The sequence below is a fragment of the Geotrypetes seraphini genome, chromosome 2, assembly GCF_902459505.1.
Source record: "Geotrypetes seraphini chromosome 2, aGeoSer1.1, whole genome shotgun sequence".
In the NCBI taxonomy this organism is placed as follows: Eukaryota; Metazoa; Chordata; class Amphibia; order Gymnophiona; family Dermophiidae; genus Geotrypetes; species Geotrypetes seraphini.
Window position 1 is genome coordinate 64,624,486 of NC_047085.1, and position 20,558 is coordinate 64,645,043.

Sequence of the window (20,558 nt, forward strand, 5' to 3'; positions counted from 1 at the left end):
GCATGGGAGCTACAGTCCTTGATCAAGGGAATATTGTTATGCATCTCCCAGTTCTAATGATGGATGCCAGTCTATTCAGCTGGGGCGTGCATTACAAGGGATATCCATTGCAAGGGTGGTGGTCCCCAGCTCAGAGGATTTGGTCGATCAGCCACTTGGAGCTGAGAGCAATATAGTTAGTTTCTATTGAGCAGCGCCCTGGAAGAAAAGACAGTCCGAGTCTTCTCAATTGCAGCAGCCTATGTAAACAGGTAAGGAGGCACTAGGAGTGTACCATTGAGCTTAGGAACTTCACCTGCTCTTTTGGTGGGTGGAATCCATCTCGGCAGCTCTAGTAGCCAAGGGTGGACTTCCTAAGTCGATAGACCTTGGATCCCAGGGAATAGTCTCTCGGAGGTCCTTCAACTGCACGGTCTAGTTCTGGGACAGTATTCGACCTCATGACCTCCACATCTAATAAAAAAGTGACTTTTTTCTTCAGCCAAAGGTAAGAGCCGGGAAATGCTGGGCTGTGTGCTATGGTCCAAGCCTGGCGTGTGGATAATTTCCTATACGTGTTCTTCCCATGGCCGGTGATAGGCAGAATATTTCGACAAGTCGGAATGCACCAAGGTTGAGTGATCCTGGTTGCTCCAGACTGGCCAAGGTGGCCATGGTACGCAGATATAGTATGACTGCAGAAGGACAAGGCTCTCGGGCTTCTTTGTCATCCGAATCTTCTATCACAAGGTCCCATTACCCTGGAGGATTCGGAGCACTTTGGTTTTATGGCATGGCTTTTGAGCGCAAAGCCTTAGGGCATAAAGGCTATTCACCTGAAGTTATTGCCACACTGCTGAGGTCTAAGAAGCAGTCCACATTAGTGGCCTATGTAAAAGCCTGGAAGTGCTTCAGGAACTGATGTGAGCAAAAATGCTTGGACCCGGTGACCACACCAGTTTTCAGTGGTGCTGGACTTCCTGCAAAAAGGTCTGAAGAAAGGCCTATCAGTTGACTCTCTCAAGATACAGATAGCCAGAATTTTCTGCTTCAGAGCGCAGGTCAGCAAGTGCTTGTTTGCGTCATCCAGATTTTTGACAAGAGCCTTAAGTTTTTGCCCTGTAGTGCCCTAGCCCTTTATGTCTTGGAACCTTAACCTGGTCTTGCAGGACCTTGTGAGGGCCCCATATGAATCTTTGGAGGAGGCATCCCTGATAGATCTGACGGTTAAAACAGTTTTCTTAGTGGCTGTGACATCGGTGAAAAGAGTGTTGAAGCTACAGTCTCTGTCCTGCAGGGAGCCCTTTTTTCAAATCTCAGAGGCTAGTGTGTCAATTCAAATGGTCCCTTCCCTCCTACCAAAGGTTTTGTCCAGTTTTCACGTAAGCCAGGAATTGCAATTTGCAGCTTTCACACCTATGGGATTGAAGAAAACAGAGTGTTGAAAGTTCTGGATGTGCAAAGAATTTTGATTAGTTTTTTGGAGGTCACTAACAAATTTGGCTGATCACCTCTTTGTGCTTACGAATGTGGCACATAGGGGAAGACTGGCGTCTAATGTGACCATATCCAGGTGGATCAGGAAGGCCATATCTTTCACCTAAATTGGAAGCAGAAAGTAGTCTCCAGTGGCAGTGAAGGTGCACTCCACTCACAGTATTGCGTTCTCTTGGTCAGAGTCTAGAGCAATCTCACCTGCAGAGATTTTCAGGGCAGCAACTTGGTCCAATCTTCAAATGTTCACTAAGTTTTACAGTGTGGACGTAGCATCTGGGCTGGACACCGCTTTTGAAACTTCAGTATAGACAGCACCCTGCTCCGATACGTCCCGCAGAAGCCAGTAAGGAAGCCGTTCAGCGCCGAGAAGCAGCGCCAAATTGCGCTGCTGCTCGTGCCACTGAGATGAACAAAGTGGATCCTTGCAGCAGGGCATGAGTTCAGAAAGCTTGCTCTTGCTCCTGCCCATTGCACCTGCACCAGGGACCGGCAGAGGTATGAAGATAGGGTAGGGGGGGGACAGAGGGCAGAGCCTGGGAGGGAGAATGCATAGTCTGACAGGGGAAGGAAGGAAGGGTGCTGGGTGCAGAGCCTGACAGGGAAGGAAGGAAGGGTGCTGGGTGCAGACCCTGACAGGGAAGGAAGGAAGGGTGCCGGTGCAGAGCCTGATAGGGGAAGGAAGGAAGGGGGCTGTGTGCAAAGCCTGACAGGGGAGAAAAGTAAGGAGGAGGGCTGGGAGCAGAGCTTGGCAGAGAGGGTGTTGAGTGCAGTGCATGACAGGAGAGGAATGGAGGGAAGGGTGCTGGAAGCAGAGCCTGACAGGGGAGGGGAGGAAGGAAAGGGGCTAGGAGCAGAGCTTGGCAGGGCAAGACACTTGAATATTAAGCCACCCGACTTATATTCGAGTCAACCATTTTTCCTCCTTTTGGGGGGGAAAGGGGGGTCTCGACTTATATTCAGATTGCGTTATATTATATGGTACTGCAGAATACTACTGTATCTTGCCGTGTTGATTAAAGGAGGCATTGAAAGAAAAAAGGATAGGGAAGCTGCGGAACAGAGTTCTGTTTTTGCAAGACAATGCACCTGTTCACAAGGGTGGCAAAACAATGGATGTTTTGACACAGTTGGTTTCATTGCACAGACCATCCATCCTTCTCACCAGATCTTGCTCTCTCTGACTATTTTCTGTTTCCAAACCTCAAAAAGAGTTTGAAATGGTGACAATTTTCGAGTGATTTGGAGGCGATTGCAGCAGCAGAGCAATATTTAAGTGATTAGACATCAGTGTATTTTTTTGGAAGGGTTAAATAAACTTCAGAAACAAATGTGTTCAACAAGTGTGTTGAATCTAGGGGTGAATACGTGGAATAATTTGTAAGTTTCATGGCTTCACATCATTCTCTTCTTGGTTGGGCTGAGAACCTTTCAGTACCTCCTCGTAGGGTGCAACTGATTTGATATACTGAAAGTTAAATAGGGCTGTAGAAGATGTTGACCATAATTTATGGATTTGAAAGGTGGCTTATTTTTATAACATGGAAGGGGAGATTTGGAATAACCTTTTTTTTTAATATGAGGTTTGAAATGGCTATTTTTCTCATAGACTCAAACGAACATCTCCAACGGCCTACTGTGACTGCTGGGAGAAATGTAAATGCAAAACACTAATTGCAGGACAAAAGTCCGCTCGTCTTGATCTACTATATCGACTGCTTACCACCACCAATCTAGTGACCATGCCAAACAGCAGGCAAGTGTGTATAGGAAGGGGGGAAAAGTTGAATTAAAAGGAGTATTAAAGAAAATAAGAGGCACCCAAGAATAACATTTTTTTATCTGATACTTACTTTTACAGGGGTGAGCATCTTCTACTGTTCCTAGTGCAGACAGTTGCCAGGCAAACTGTGGAACATTGTCAGTACCGGCCACCCCGAATTCGTGAGGATCGGAACCGTAAAACTGCTAATCCAGAAGGTGAGAATAACTTCTAAAGTTCCTGAAACCTGTCTATAAATCATGGGAAACCATACTATATGCAACAATTTATTTCTGCCTTCAATTTTCTTCTGCTTGGTTTTCCTTATCTACATTTACAAAGTTATTTACATCTTATAATCATGCAACAGCACCAATATGTTCCTCTGGCTTTTCTCCACACTCAAATGACAATAAGCTGGAGGGTTAAGGGGAAATATTTAATAGCATTTTTGTAGCTGTTAATAGATGCCAACTGCATAAGTGTTTTGTTCTTAAAATAATCCAATAGCTCTTAACTTCTGGCTATATAAGTCATTTGAGGTAATTCTGTAAAGTTGCTTGCCAATTTTGGCATTCCATTGGTGAACACTGAGTGCCAATTATATAAAGGAACCTTGGCATCAAGATTCCATTATAGAATACTAGCACAAGCCACTATTGACATGGCAAAAATTTAGCATTACATGAGTTATGCCTGCCATATACATTGCATAACTGTTGGTACATTAGTGTGGCAAGAACACTTGTAACTTACTGTTTTCTTTAAGGTATATGTCTAACTGCCAATTTTTCTTTACAGTGATTCACATTAAGTGATGTGTAACTCTAGGTGCCAGTTTATAGAATTGCCTTTCTATGGCCAAAGCTAAATATGTAAATTTTGGCAGGATTTGTGGCATTCAGGAGTACCGTAAGACAGGTTTTATGTAGAGAGTGGCAGTAACTCATCCTCTATCCAGTTGCCTTGATCTAAGGATAAAACCAGAAAGGTCTCAAACTTCCTATCCTCTTGCCCCAATTTTTTTTTTTTTTAATGTAATAGTTAAGCACTCTTCCCACTTTCCTGACCTCCAAATATTTAAAAAAAGGTATCTAAGTGGTCATTCACTTTCCTGATTCCAAAATAAAAAAAATGTAGGAGCTCAGCTGTACCACTCCTATCCACCAGGGTGGATAAAAATCAATGATAAAAAAGGATTTTAATTACTTAAATTGATTTTATTTAATAAAATGCTTTTTTGAGGAAAAATCTATCTGAATATATTTTTCTATTTAAGATACATTATAATCCAAAAGTTATTCATCATGAAATAAGGATTAGTTTTTAATTATGGAGCATGAGGCAGTGTATTCATGCAGTGTTTAAATTTTGGACTCTGATAGTAAAAAATGTATTAAATTAGTCCAATTAAAAGATTACCTTATTTCCATTTTCTATTTATGAAAAACAAATTTTTATTGAGCAAAATACCAATAAGAGAAACATAGAACCAGAAAGTCACTTGTTTACAAATCCAGGAAACTCCATCCACCCAATCTCCCCCCTTCCAACTCACAGGATCCCCAATAGCACCAATAAAGAGCAAAAACAAAATAGATAAAGTTCATCAACTGTTCAGGATCCAGCTTCTCGCCACCAGAGTTAAAGTGTTCAAAAAGGTTCCTAGATGGATTGAAACTGGAGTCCAGGCAGAACGTCAAAATCAGTAATTGCTCTACGCTCCCATGAGAGGATAGTGGTCCATTTTCTATTTATAAATGTATCAGTATAACTACAATACTACATGTATTTTATTCTAAAGCAACAAAAACTCTTTTTTACCTTTTTTCGTTTCGGCTTTAATTATTTTCTCTTTACTCTCTTCTTTCTATCCATCATCTGTCCTCTGATTCCTCTCTCTACCTTCCATAAGAATAAGAATAACCGTAATGGGTGAGATCAATGGTCCATCAAGCCCAGTAGCCCATTCTTTCGGTGGCCAGTCCAGGTCACTAGTACCTGGACAAAACCCAAGGTTTCCATGCTACCAATACAGGGCAAGCAGTGGCTTCCCCCATGTCTTTCTCAATAACAGACTATGGACTTTTCCTCCAGAAATTTGTCCAAACCTTTCTTAAAACCAGCTACACCATCCGCTCTATCCTCTGCACTATCCTCTGGCAATGTGTTCCAGAGCTTAACTACTCTCTGAGCGAAAAAAAATTTCCTTCTATTGGTTTTAAAAGTATTTCCTTGTAATTTCATTGAGTGTCCCCTAGTCTTTGTAATTTTACACGGAGTGAAAAATCGATCCACTTGTACCCGTTCTACTTCACTCAGGATTTTGTAGACTTCAATCATATCTTCCCTCAGCCGTCTCTTTTCCAAGCTGAAGAGCCTAAACCGTTTTAGTCATTACTCATACGAGAGGAGTTCCATCCCCTTTACCATCTTGGTCGTTCTTCTTTGAACCTTTTCTAGCGCCACTATATCTTTCTTGAGATAAGGAAACCAGAATTGAACAAAATACTCCAGATGAGGTCGCACCATGGAGCGATACAGGGGCATTATGACATTCTTAATCTTCGTAACCATCCCTTTTTTTAATAATTCCCAGTATCCTGTTTGCTTTTTTGGCCGCTGCCGCACATTGGGCGGAATGTTTCATTGTTTTTCTACAATGATACCCAGATCCGTTTCTTGGGCGCTAACCCCCAAGGTGGACCTTAGCATCCGGTAACTGTGATTCAAGTTATTCTTCCCAATGTGCATTTGTCCACATTAAATTTCATCTGCCATTTGGACACCAAGTCTTCCAATTTCCTAAGGTCTGCCTGCAATTCTTCACAATCTGCATGCATTTTAACAACAGTTTAGTGTCATCTGCAAATTTAATCACCTCACTCATTCCAATTTCTAGATGATTTATAATTAAGTTAAATAGCACTGGTCCCAGTACAGACCCCTGCGACATTCCATTGTTTACTCTCTTCCATTGAGAAAAATGACCATTTAACCCTACCCTCTGTTTTCTATCCGATTACCAATTCCTAATCCACAACTGAACTTTGCCAGCTATCCCATGACACTTTAATTTTCTCAGGAGCCTCTTGTGAGGAACTTTATCAAAAGCTTTCTGAAAATCTAGATACACTATATCAACCGGCTCACGTTTATCCACATGTTTATTCACACCTTCAAAGAATTCAAGCAAATTTGTATGTCAAGATCTCCCTCAGCAGCATACAGCATCTCTCATGCAGCATCTGCCTCTCTCTCTGCCCTTTCTATCCAGCTGCTGCCCTCTTTCTCTGCCCCTTCTATTCACTGTCCGCCCTCTCTCTCCCATCCACTGTACGCCTTCCATATGGCATCTTCCCTATTTCTATTTATGTTCCATAAACTGTCTATCCTGTGTCCCTTCTTTATTTGTATGAGATTCATTTCAGCTTCATTCCCTCTCCATTTTTCTCTTTGTACACTCCCTATCCTATTCTCTGGCATGTATCTCTTCTCCTTTCCTTCTCTCTTCCCATGCCCTGGCAATGGCATCTCTTTCGTCTCCTCCAATCCTCCCTCTCCGTGCTCTGGCAGCTCCTCTCCTTCCTTTCCTCTTGGTTAGGTCACGCCCTCTCCATTTTTCTCTGTTTCAATTCCCTCCCTATACTCTGGCATGTTTCTCTTCTCCTTTCTTTCTTTCCCTTCTCTCTCCCCATGCCCTGGCAATGGCATCTCTTTCCTCTCCTTCCATCCTCTCTCTCCTTGCTCTGGCATCTCCTCTCCTTCCTTTCTCCTTCGTTAGGCATCTGTCTCTTTCCATTCCCTCCCCTCCCTTCCCCCCATGCCTTGGCATCTCTCTCCTCTCTTTCCTTTCCTTATCCCCTCCCCTCCATTCTCTGGCATCTTCTCTCCTTCTTTTCCCTCCCTCCTCCTGTCCCCTTGGTCTGGTATCTCTGTCTCCTTCCCTTCCCTCCATGCCTTGGCATCTCTGTCTCCCATGGTATGGTATCACCTTTCCTTTCGTCCTTCCTTTCCCTCCCTCCCTCCCTGCCCTCTCCCTTTCATAGTCATCATTCTCATTCCCTCTCCCCAGTCGGGTGCAGCATTTTCTCCCTCTCCGTTCTGCTCCTTTCGCCCCCTCCCTCGCTAAGTCACCCTCCCCGGTCAGCAACACAGCGTTCACAACTCGCTGCTCTTGTTGGCTTTTGGCCTTCCTCTCTGATAGGTCCTGCCTTCATGGGACCCAGCAGAGAGGAATGTTCAAAGCTGATGAGAGCAGCAAATTGTGAACGCATCTGCTGCCAGAAGAAGTTCCTCAGAGTAGTAATTGGAGCATCACTTACCTTTACGCATTGCAACTGAGGCAGGCACCCTCCCCCCCTGCAGAATAAGCAGAATATTTAACAAAAAAGTTATGTATTTAATGGTGGTAGGTACAGTTTACCGGTTCTGGAGCTGCAGAGTTATGCCACCCAGTCATCTTGTGCACACCTTCAGTGAGTGGGAATGGGCTTGAGCCAACAGGATTCTTGAGGGGGGAGGTCCAAGGCTCACTACTGGGAGAGCTCTTACATCCACCAATCTGGGAGAAAGAGCTGGAGCTTGATGGCCAATCAGGAACACTTCCTTGTAGAAGTGCTCCTAATTGGCCATCAAGCTCCAGCTCTGTCTTCCTGATTGGTGGATGTGCAGAGCTGTCCCGTGTGAGTGGTAATTAGCGACTGGTGCGCTGCGAAATGAAAGAAGGTGTGTGATCTTGCAGCTGCGCAGCTTAGAGGGAACATTTGTTACTTAGCTGATTTCTGACATTTATTATTATTATTTTTTTTAATTCTTTATTCATTTTAAATCATAAACAAGTGTACAATAATATATCCATTAAATTTCAATGATTACAATGCCAGCATCTATTAGATTTAGAGCAATCCAACTTTTGTAAACGAACTAGGGTCCAAAACGCTCTATGCAATAAAAAGAACCAAGCTAAGTGACTGTTTTTAAATGTCAGCTATCAGTTGTCTCTCACACGGCAAAGATCTAGGAGCTGGATTCATAGGGCAGTGAGGCACAATTGATAAGAACAGCGTTGTTTCACAGGACACTAGACCGCTGTGTCAGGAGAACAAGAAACTGACCAGAGAACAGTTACAAAAAACTGGAGTTTACTAAAACACTGTCGGAAGGACCCAACCACAAACAAGCTCAATTTTAAAGGCACATGCACTTCAAATAAGCAGTATGTGGTAAGGAATGTGGGTTTTAGGACATCCCCATTCTAATAAACTATAAAACTTTTTTTTTTTTTTTAAACTTCTAGTTTGCATTGCATTATATTTCTTTGGAAGTGTTTTGATGGGCTGTAAATATCCCTGGCCCCTACCAGATGCCTTGTGGTTTTAATATGGTCTAATAGGTACCCTTGCTGAACACTTCACATCTTTTTTGGTTTCTCTTGGTTAGATTCAGATATGCCTGATCATGATTTAGAACCACCAAGGTTTGCCCAACTTGCTTTGGAGAGAGTTCTGCAAGACTGGAATGCTTTGAAATCAATGATCATGTTTGGCTCACAGGAGAATAAAGACCCGTGCGTATTTATTTCAGTACTTTTTATTTTTATTTTTTACTGCTTTTGTTTAAATAAAGCACATAGTTGCTAAGACTTCCTGTTTGCAGAGGAGCATCCTTTTTAATGTGTATTTTTTTTCCTTTTTTTTCTTCTTTTTCTTTTTGGAAGTCTTAGTGCAAGCAGTAGGATAGGACATCTTTTGCCTGAAGAGCAAGTATACCTTAATCAGCAAAGTGGTACAATTCGGTTGGACTGTTTCACACACTGCCTTATTGTGAAGTGTACAGCAGACATTTTAGTAAGCATTTTTCAATTAACTGTACTTATTCTAATTACTCAGTGACATTTCTTAATTTTATAAATCAAGCATAATCTATGTACGATAATCTATGTTGAGCTAATATTTTTATTTCTGTTATTTTTTGATTGATAGTAAATAATGCCATTTCCCCTTATATTATGTTGTGTTTTTTTAAATAAAGCAAACAGTGTTTTGGTGCTTCCTGTTTAAATATGTGGCATGTTATGTTTCTTAAGCTTCTAGATACTTTGCTGGGCACACTTGTTAAGGAACTCCAGAATAAATACACTCCAGGACGTAGAGAAGAAGCTGTTGCAGTTACCATGAGGTTTCTACGTTCAGTGGCAAGAGTGTTCGTTATTCTCAGTGTTGAAATGGCTTCATCAAAAAAGAAAAAGTAATGTTACTTTTTGCTACTGCTTTAATTTAAGACTGATTCACCATCAACCTTACCCATAATCACAGAATGTGAGAACATTTTTAGTGAACAGATATGAGGTATATTTTATTTTGTCAGAGAATTATGGATATTTAATGCAAAAGCAAAATGCTATTTATGCAAAATTATCAGAGTTCATTTCAGAAAAGAATGAGAGGATACATTGTACCCAATAGAATATTCTTAACCTCATATAAGCTATTGTAGTTTGGTGCTGCATTAAAGATTCTATTCTTTAGCGCTTCTCCAAACTGGCACAGTTCACTGATGGGTAATAGCTCACCATGACTAGCAGGTGGAGACTGAGACAAAATCTTTTGTTTGTAATACAAGTAACTGTGCTTCTCCTTAACATAACCAGTCTGCTCTCAATCTCCAGCAGGTGTGGTAAGCTGTTGCCTTGGTTAGTGTAGGGCTGTTGGAAGTTGTTTAGTGGCCGCCTTGTCCTGTTTGGTGCCGGACTGAGCTTAGGGGGACCCTTTAGGGGGTCTGTCCAGCCTCAGGGATGTCACACTCAAGTCATGAGTTGAGTCCCTCCCCCAGTTTCCTCCACCTCCCCCAATTTTTCCAGAGATGCCTCTACTGTAAGCCTTGCCACCGATTACCGGCATATGGCATATGACCAGTGGAGTCTGTTCTGACAGAAAAAAAAAAATCCTGAGGCAGTGCCAGTCTGAAGAGAGCCTTCAATTGTCTGTAATTGATTTTTTATTGTTAATCGGCACTTTTCTTTTAGATAGTTTGCATATTGTGCAATGTGCACTTTTAAAAGGGAAAAAGTGCTCATTTATGCTCCAGATGAGAGGTCGATGTGGCCAGCCTGTGCTTACGATGTGCCGGCCACCGTGAAGGGGAATTCTTGTTGGCTTCAGGTGCCGGCGTCCAGGGATCCCCTTCACGAGTGACTCACACGCTGGCTTGAGCTTCCCTCGCCACCCACACAGGGATTCCCCGAACCGCCAACGGTCAGGGAAATAAGTTTTCCCTTGCTGCCGATGCTGCTGGTGACTCCCTTACCACTGCTGCCAGCTTGCTTGCTTTAGCGGCTAGGGCGTTTCAGGCTTCTCAGCTGCTACAGGCCTCAGGGGGCATTTTATCTCAGAGGACTTAGCTCCGATTTCGGCAGGAAGCACCTCCATTTTGTCTGTAGCCTCAGGTGACCTTCTCCTTGTATTGGAGAGACAGGGGCAGGATTCTGCTGGTTCCACTACTTTGGCAGTGAGTCCCATTGGGCTGCCAGGAGTTTTTTCCACTGATTTTGTTTTAGCTTTGTAAAAGGCTTATCTTCAGGCAGCCAGGGGTCCTGCTTCTGGGGGGAGGAGGGGGGAGGTTCCCTCTGCATCCACTCTGGTTCGGCCCCCGTTTCCTCCTCTTTCATCCAAGTGGCTGAGGGTCTCTTGGGATGATAATTTTTTGTATGGGGAGCAGTTTTTGCTTGATGAGGACCTGAACCATTTGGTGGACCTCCAGGATCCTCTCAAAGGGATAGATGCCGCTGGCGGAGGATTTTCTGTTCTGCGACCTGGCGAGAATGTGCCGGTGGTGTGCATCTTTCAACGGGAATAGCTCCAGGAGCTTATTCTTCAGGATTCCTCGGTGTTGCACTTTGAGGAAGACGTGGTGGAGCCCCTTCGGGGGATCTGCTCAGCCTCCCGCTCTTTTCCTATGCATCAGGATATTCAGGATATTGTGTTTGGGCAGTGGAAGGTGCCAGAGTCGCCCTTTCATTTTGCGCGCTCTATGGCTCACCTGTATCCCATCCTGGAGGGGGATAGGGATACCTTGAAGTCACCGGTGGTAGACGCAGTGCTTTCGGTCATCGCAAAATGGCATACAATGCCGGTTCAGGGGGGCTCAGCTTTGAGGACCTCGGAGGAGCATAGGTTGGAGTCTCTTCTTAAGCAGAATTTTGATGTCACTGTCCTAGCAGTCCAGATGGCGATGTGTGGTGGTCTGGTAGTTCGGGCTTGTTTTCGGTGGGCCAAGCATGTCCTTGACCGTGAGTCTGATGACTGGTCCTTGGTGGAATAGAAGTAGCCAAAATTGAGATGGGTGCTTCTTATCTTTCAGATGCCATGTATGATCTGTTGTTGATGTCATCCAAGTCCATGGCTCTCGGGGTGGCCGCTCGTCATACCCTGTGGCTCTGGACTTGGTCAGCGGATGCGGCATCTAAGGCTAAGCTGATGAAATTTCCTTTTCAGGGGTGTTTTTTGTTTGGTGAAGATTTGGACAAGTTGGTTCAGACCTTAACGAACTTTAAGATGCCCCGTCTTCCTGAAGACAGTGCCCGCCCTCCTGTGCAGGGTGGCTTTACTCGGGGGGCATTTGCGTGATTTCCAAAGATACCGCCCTGGTCATGGGGCATCTTATTTTCCTGCTGTTGGGTTTCCCTGGTGCCATTTCTTTCAGCGCATGAAGTGCTTTGGGAGGGCCTGCTGGGAGGATGTGATCTCTACGCCGGTTCCCCTACTGCCTTCCCGGCCAGTGACTCTTTGCTGGCGCCCAGTTACGGGATTTTTACCAGGGGTGGGCCGAGATCATGACAGTTCAGGGGGTCCTGGAGGTGATTCAGGACGGTTATACTCTGGAGTTTTCCCGTGCCTTGCCAGATCACTTTCTTTCTTCTCCTTGCCAGGCGACATGGAGGAAGCAGGCCTTTTTCCAGATGCTTCAACGGCTGCTTGATCTCAGAGCTGTAGTTCCAGTGCCTCCTCAGTAGTGTGGCACTGGCCGGTATTCTATTTACGTCGTGGTGCCCAAGAAAGGTGACTTTTCGGCCCTTCGTGGATTTGAAGTTGTCAGTTTTGTGCCCTTCCTTTTGGTCTGGCTATGGTTCCTGAGTTAAGACTCGGGATGTGAGTTCCTGTAGTTGCTGGGATGGGTAGTCAACCTGTCCAAGAGCCGGTTGGCTCTGTCTCAGCACCTGGAGTTCCTCAGGGTTCTCTTTGGCACCAGCTTGGGGAAGGTCTTCCTGCCAGAGGCCCGAGTGGTCAAGTTGCAGAATTGTCTTCTACTGGCTTCCCGGTGTCCTCAGGCGAATGATTTTCTCCAGGTCTTGGAGTTGATGGCAGCTTTCCTGGACATGGTTTGGTGAGCGCAGACTCACATGCACCCGCTTCAGTATGCTCTGCTGCAGCAGTGGTCACTCCAGTTGCACGATATGGACTCTCCTGTTCCTCTTCGGTGGTTGGTCTGTCGCAGTTTGTTGGTGGCTCCATTCTTCCAATGTGGCGCAAGGAGTGAGTCTGGGTCAGCCCCAGTGGACAGTGCTTTTCATGAGCGTCAGTCTCCTCAGCGGGGGAGTCTGTGTCTCGGTTGCTCGGCTCAGAGCAGCTGGTCTCCGGAGGAGGCATCTTGGTCGAACAATGTTCTGGAGACCAGAGCAATCCGGCTGGTGTTACTAGCGTTCCAGATGTTGTTGATGGGAAGTCTGTTTGAGTTCTCTCGAACAATGTCACAGCGGTGGCTTACGTCAATCGTCAGGGGGGAACCAGGAGTTGTATGATGGCGTAGGAGGCTGTTCTGCTTATGGTTTGGACAGAGACTCATCTTCTGTACATCTCGGCTTCCCACATAGCAGGAGTGGAGAATGACCAGACGGACTTCCTCAGTCGTCACATGCTAAGTCCCAAAGAGTGATGTCTCAGTTCCGCAGTCTTCGAGTTAATAGTGCAGACTTTTGATAGTGCAAACTTGGGGTCAGCCAGTCATGGATCTGATGGCCATGAGTGTCAAAGCTAAAACGGCCCGATTATTCAGTCGGTGCAGGGATGTTCAGGCTGAAGGGCTGGATGCTCTGGTACACCCTTGGCCAGCGGCAGGCCTCCTGTACGTGTTTCCTCCATGGCCAATGGTGGTCAGAGTTCTTCTTCACATTGCTCGGAATCACGGCTGTGTGATACTGGTGGCTCCAAACTGGCCCAGGCACCCAAGGTACGCAGATCTGGTTTGTCTTCTTGTGGCAGATCCTCTTCTGCTGTACCTCTCGCCTGACTTTCTGACTCAGGGCCTCATTCCAATGTTCGAACCGGGTCCCTTTTATTTTACGGCTTGGCTCTTGAAAGGGAACACCTAGGTAAGAAAGGTTATGCAAATAAAGTGATATCCACTCTTGGATTTATGTGTGTGTGTCGTCTATTTGAGAAATGGTGTGCCCTGTGTGGAGTGGTATCCTTTCATGCCTCTTTGCTTCACATCTTGGAGTTTTGTTGGATGGCTTAGACAGGGGCCTGGCCTCGTCTTCTCTCCAGGTTCTGCTTGCAGCTTTGACTGTGTTTTGCAGTTTGCTGCAGGATAAGCGTTTAACTTCTTTTTCGGATGTGGTTTGCTTTTTGAGGGTGGCCAAATTGCTTCGGCCTCTGGTTTCGTCCTGGTTTCTCAATCTGGTTCTGTCCGTGCTCATACGCCCTCCCTTTGAGCCCCTGGGTTCCTGCTCGTTGAAGGATCTTATTCTAAATGCAGTTTTCCTGGTGGCCATTACTTCTGCAAGGCGCATTTCTGAGCTGCAGGCTTTCTCTTGTAGGCCTCCCTTCCTGGAGTTTTCTAGGGAGCATGTTGTGTTGAGGCCTGTTCCTTCTTTTCTGCCAAAGGTGATCTTGCCTTTTCATGTCAATCAGTCTGTGGTCCTTCTGGTCTTGGGTAGTCGGGAGGGCACTTCAGAACAGAGGCAGTTGGGGTCCTCGTAAGAAGGACGGCGCTTCCAAGGCTACCATTGCACGCTGGATCAAGGAGACTATTGCTTCCACTTACCGTCTTCAGAAGAAGCCTGTTCTGGAATTTCTCAAGGCTCATTCCACTCGTGGTCAGGCAGCTTCTTGGGCTGAGTCTTCTCTGGTGCCTCCAGTGGATATCTGTAAAGCTGCGGTTTGGTCTTTTCTGTATTCCTTCATGCGACTCTACCGTGTGGACGTTCATGCACGTCGAGACGCAGTGTTCGGTGAGTGTGTTCTGGTGTTCGCCCTCTGGGGGTCCCACCTATGATGGGTACTGCTTTGGTACGTCCCATCAGTGAACTGGACTGGACTGGAGAGGTGCTAAAAAAGGAGAAATTAGGTTCTTACCTACTAATTTTCTTTCTTTTAGACTCTCCAGACTGGTACAGTCCTCACCCTGTCTGTCGGTCTGTTTGTTCTTGCGGAATTCGTGTGAAGAGTGTGATATTTTTTTTTCCCTGCAGATTCTAGTATTTTTATAGGTTTGGGGAGATTAAAAAGAACAGCGGCTTTGGCTCAGCTGCCGTAGCTGGCGACCTGTGGGAACGTTTGCTGAAGGGGCTTTTTCTATGCAATTTCCAACAGTCTTGTTGTATGTTAGTTGTTACTCTTGTTAGGAGTGTTGTTACTGTTATAATTAGCACTTCTTAGTTCTGCTTGGCAAACCCAATCCAAGGTCATTTCTACAATATTTCGGCATAGGTCTACCTCTCTGGCTAATGTGCGCATGTGGAGGATTTTTGAGGCATGTTATACGACTCATGGTGTGCTATCCTTCCATGCCTACTTAGTACATATCCTGAATTTTCTTTAGCATGGTTTTGAAAAAGGATTGGCTTTGTCCTTCCTTAAAGTTTAAGCAGCAGCTCTAGCCTCTGTTTTTTGAAGGATGTCAACCTTCTTCCATCAAGACATGCACCTTTTCTTTCTTGAGACCTTAATCTGGTGTTTTTAGCATTTATGAGACTTCCCTTTGAAGCTCTCTCTTCCTGTTCTCTTAAAGTCTTTACACTAAAGTCTGTCGTATTGATCAAAATTTCTTCAACTAGGCAAGTGTCTGAATTGCAGGATCTCTCCTGCAGGGAACCTTTTCTGTAATTTTCTAAAGAAAGAGTTGTTTTATATCTGGTTCTTTCCTTTCTTCCCTAAAGTACTGATGCTCTTCCTTTTAAACCAACCTCTGATTTTGCTCACTTTAGGTTCCTCAAAGGGGTCAGAAGACAAGTGCTAGTTGTATAAGTTGGATGTCTGGAGGATGTTGAAAGAATATATTTGCCAGACAGGTTATTTTCGCTGTTCATACTGTATTTTTATTTTCCTCATAGATTGTCGTAAGGGACTACCAGCATTTAAGACTACTATTGCATGCTGGATTAAACAGACAATTAGATCTGTATATATTTTAAGTGGCTCATCTGTTCCAGAAGGGCATAATGCCCATTTCTCCAGAGGTTGGGCTTCTTCCTGGGCTGAGTATTCACTGGTTCCTCCATTGGACAATTGTAGAGCAGTAGTCTGGTCATCATTGCATTCTTTTATTCGTCCTTATGGAGTGGATGCTCAGGCTCGACAGGATACGGTTTTTCCAGAGTGTTCTTACTGCATGGCTTTCTGGTCCATCCCTTAGATTTTACTATGTCCCATCAGTTTTCTCTGGGTCGGTTTTGAGAGACACTAAGAAGGAGAAATTAGATATCTTCTAATTTACTTTCCTTTAGTCCCTCTGTAGTGGTCCAGACTGCACCCAGAGGTTTGTTTATCCCATACTTTCCTTTCTTCTTTGGTGAATAGGCTGTTTTCTCTCAAGAGCTGTTTTGCAGGGAATGACTAGTTTTACTATTAATGAGTAATTCCGTAGCAAAGACACTTAATTCTGTACCTTAGCTGTTGCATTTCATTACTCGTGAATCTGCAGAAGGGTGTCACTCAAATTCTGAACTCCTCCTCTTCTGCAGTGGCGAACAGCTCCTTCTTTACTTTTTCTTTCTGCAAGTGAACTTTTTCTTTTCTGCAAGTGCAGAAAGTGTGTTCTGATCTGCTCTGCTTTCTTTTCTTCTTTTTGGTTATTTTTCCTGTTGGTTCTTGCTTTTCCTGTATGACTTCAGTGCTCGGAGGTTCCCTTTGCGGGCTTACTCCGCCAGGGACAGGATGCAGTCCTGTGTGGGTGGATTGCTTCTCCCAGGCCAATTTCTTGAAGTACCTATGGAGCCAGCCTGCTTTGTGTCCCTTCAGGAGCTCAGGTCTGTTCTCCTGGGAGCTGGCTCACCTGCTGATTTATCAGAGGCTCAAGCACAGGCGGTGGGGTCCCTGAGTAATAACTCTCTGGGTATCAGGAAGCCAGCTGCAAAGTTTTTCCTCCCAACGTGTCATGTGAATTTTTGGGGGTGGGAGTCTATGGTTGGAGTCTGCCCGACTGGCAGCCAGATGATGTCCAATGGCAGACTTTTTATTGGCATTTTCTGAGGCAGAAATCGTTTCCCAGCAGGCAGGCTGCTGCAAGCTGACAGGCACCAGAAATCACAGTGATTATCCCCATTATTCCCTGTGGGGAAAATCAAGGGGTGGAGGGGTCAGAAAAAGTCAGATTCAAGGGTTTCTGGAGATAGAATCAGGTTTCCACCTCCTCTAAAACCCCCTTTTTGACATTTCTTTATGTTTCTGTTGAGCTTTCATAGGCTGTTTTTGTCACAAATTTGGTGGTTGCCATCTTGGATTTTTAGTATTTGTTTATTTTTTTTTTCAAAGTTTTTCTTATTCCAGAAATTTCTGATTCCTAACACAAGAGTTAAACTAAGCTTCCTTCTTAATATCTCAGCACTCATAACCTCATTAACTACTTAATCTTTAGCAGGCATAAATTAAAGCAATAGGCCTTTTTCTCTGACATAGTTAGTAAAATCAAAAGAAGAAAACATTTCTTCAGAGGAAAAAGCCTTCTCGACATCCCATTTCCCGGTAGGGTGAGGACTAAGAGCTCCTTTTATCAAGGTGCGGTAGGCGGTTAACGCACGGAATACCGCGCGTTCAACCACCTGCCACGCTAGTCGCTAATGCCTCCATTGATGAGGCATTAGGTTTTTGGCTTGCAGCGGGGGTTAGCGCATGATGAAATGTCCGACATGTTAACCCCCGTAGCGCACCTTGATAAAAGGAGCCCTAAGTTCAGCAGAAACATGGATTATGATTACATTTAGCAGAGACAATAAAACTTAAGTAGGTAAGAAAAAGAATAAAATAACATTTTGGCAAAGACAAAGAAGAAAAGAAAATGTGTGAAAAAGCCACAGGCCTTGCTGAAAGGATAGCAGCTAAAAGAAAACAGAAGTGAGAAATCCATGCTTGTGCACTAAAGATTTATAGTCTTCACTAGAAAGCTGTGGAAATAATTTTTTTGTTCAGAAAAAAAAATACGCTTAAGAATTTTATAAGGAAAGGGTAGAGAAGGGGAATCTGATTTCCTGTTTGGAAAATTTTCTTCCGAAAGTCCTGCCCATAAAAACCAAGTTTCTGGTAGAAATTGAGCGTGCGCACAGGGTGCCAATGAAAAGACTGGATAAATTTGTTGGTCCCCGCCCGCTAATCTTTAAACTTTTACGACATCAGCATGCACTAGAGATTATACGTCTGGCAAAAGAAAATCAGAATTTGCACTGTCAAGATGTAAGAATCCACATAGTGCCGGACTTCGCAAAATCTACTGCAGAAAAGAGGAAACAATTTCTGGGTTTAATACCGTATCTAAGAGAAATTGGAGCAAAATATGGCTTAATTTATCCTGCTATTATGAAGGTAACTGTGGATAATAAATCTTTTAGCTTTGATGATCCTGAAAATCTAAGAGTGTATCTGAATCAACGGGAACAGCCAATGAATTTGTAAAAATATGCTCATTGACATAGTTTATTTTAATTTTTGTTTTATTTTGATTCTTGAGTACTATAATATATAATGACAGTTCATTTATAAATATACTTGATTCATAACAGTTTAAAGAATGTTGGCTATAGAATGTGAACCTGAAGATTTCTGTCACCGGACGCTGTTGTTTAAAATGCTTAAAGTGAGGAATGGAACAAAATGCAAGTATAGTATGATTGGATTTACGTGGTCAGGCTGAATATGATATGAACTACGGATATTTTGATTGAAATTCTATGGAAGGAAGGTATCTGGCTTTGGAAGATTTTAAATAAAATATAATTTTGAAGAAGCAATGCTAACATGATCACTAAAGATTCTATTGGAGGAATTCACCGTATGGATTTCGCTTTCCTCCTGCAGCTATGAGGACACGTACAGCACTCGGGGATAGGCTTACTGTGCCAAACAGTTCATTTTATCTTCAAAGTAAATTATGTTCAGTGTAGACTGATCATATGAGTAATCATAGAAATTGTATCTGAGCATTTGAAAGCAAAGAGAGAGAAGTTCCTGTCAAAATGAAGACGTAAGTCTATGGGATTGTAGAATTGTCAGGAGAAGACTTTACAACGCAGAACTTTGTAACTGGATATATTTCACAAGAATATACAGCTGGATTTGGAAGATTCTCTGCAAAAATAGAATATTCTGAACTATGATCTCTTGACTGAGTATTTTATGTCTGCAGAAGGATGACAGTTTTTAAAAATATATGCAATGACAAAAGATAGAGTTTGCATACTTGTTTATTTGCTTATATTAACTTTAGGTTCACTGTTTACATGGAAAGGATCTTGAATGAAATTTTTCATATGAAAGGATTTATTTTATTAAGTATTTTATACCTAGGGGTATTCAACTCATATTAATTTATTTTGTTCTCTTGAGTGAGATGGATCAACTTTTGAATTATATATTTATGATAAAATAGGATAAATGAATTCATTAGATCAATTACAAAATGAATAATATTTATGGAAACAAAATTATATATAATAACATTTTACTTACTAAAACTACTAAAGTAATATATTTCAGCATTAAATTGGTTATAATTGAATAGTTATTTTGAGACAGTTCCTAGGGGCTGATCTTATTTTATTTAGGAGATATTGAGTGAAAATAAAATGATAGTAGATGTCAAGGGTTTATTGTTTGTGATTTCATATTATATTATGAATAAAATTGTATTTTAATCTGTTCATTGCTTAGAATTCGATTAAGCGATCAATCAAGAAAAATATTAAACTTGAAACTTGATAAGATTAATATAAAATTGATTATTTTAATATATAAATGATTTATTTTTGTGGTCTGTTGGGGATTTATCTTGATTTGCCTTATCTTATATGTGCGGTTCCAAGTCTTCAATGTCATTATTTAGGGAGGGTAAAGGAGGGAAGGGTGATAATAAAAGAGATGGGAATGAATTGATGAGGGGTATTATGCAAGATGAAACAATTTGGAAAATGGTGTATATTCATATTTTAATATTTATTTTATTCTATGATAAATAGAAGAGTTTTATTATAATTAATTTATATAATGGAGATTAAACTCTTTTCTCTTAATGTTATTGGCCTCAATCACCCAGTAAAAAGAAAAAAAAAATATGCTTGCATTCTTGAAAAAACAAAGGGCTGACATATATTATATACAAGAGACGCATCTTTTGGCTGTAGAATCAAAGAAACTCGAAGGGGATTGGGTGAAACATTGTTTTTTTGCCCCTGCAGTTGGGAAAAAAGCAGGGCTTGCCATCTTAATAAATAAAAAATGTTCAGCTTCTTTTCAAATGATAGATTTTGATCCCTTAGGAAGGTGGGTTAATGTAGAAATGAGTATGGGAAATAATACCTTGGCTTTATTTAATGTTTATGCCCCTAATTCGAATCAAATTGAATTTTTTAAGAACATACAACAATTATTACTCCCACTAGCTGCTTCTAATTTAGTTGTAGCTGGAGATTTTAATGCTATAATGGATCCTTTTATAGATAAAAAACCAAGTAAAAATATAAAATCATTAGGGTTAAATAATTTGGCACAATCTTGTGATTTAAAACACAGTTCTTCAACCGCCGGTCCACGGATCGGTGTCGGTCCGCAGAAAATTTCAGCCGGTCCGCACAGGGCCGGCGAGATCAAGTCAAGGTTTCAAGGTTTATTAATTATTTGATGAATCGCTATATCTTTATACAAAGCGATGTACATAGTAAAAAATACAATTAAGTAAAACACATACAGTATATATAAACAATAGAAATCCAACATGACCAACAACAATTGGGAGGGAAGGGGGGTAAAAGTTACATCTGTTATATTGGGAAATACATTTAAAGGAAAGAACATTAGGCAATAAGGGAATTTTAAAAGCACAATTAAAAATAAAATAA

At 42.7% G+C, this 20,558-nt stretch overlaps 1 protein-coding gene across 8 annotated transcripts in view; it reads left to right on the forward strand.

Moving 5' to 3' along the window:
- Positions 1 to 20,558, forward strand: part of UBR5 (ubiquitin protein ligase E3 component n-recognin 5) — a 1,080,924-nt gene that overhangs the window by 640,267 nt on the left and 420,099 nt on the right. For 7 of the 8 annotated variants that reach the window (XM_033933084.1, XM_033933089.1, XM_033933085.1 and 4 more), the window contains 5 exons: positions 3,083 to 3,229; positions 3,335 to 3,453; positions 8,678 to 8,804; positions 8,955 to 9,084; positions 9,324 to 9,484. In XM_033933084.1, the coding sequence (XP_033788975.1) occupies positions 3,083 to 3,229; positions 3,335 to 3,453; positions 8,678 to 8,804; positions 8,955 to 9,084; positions 9,324 to 9,484 (684 nt within the window). The remainder of the gene's footprint in view (positions 1 to 3,082; positions 3,230 to 3,334; positions 3,454 to 8,677; positions 8,805 to 8,954; positions 9,085 to 9,323; positions 9,485 to 20,558) is intronic. The other variant, XM_033933086.1, reaches the window with a different exon arrangement.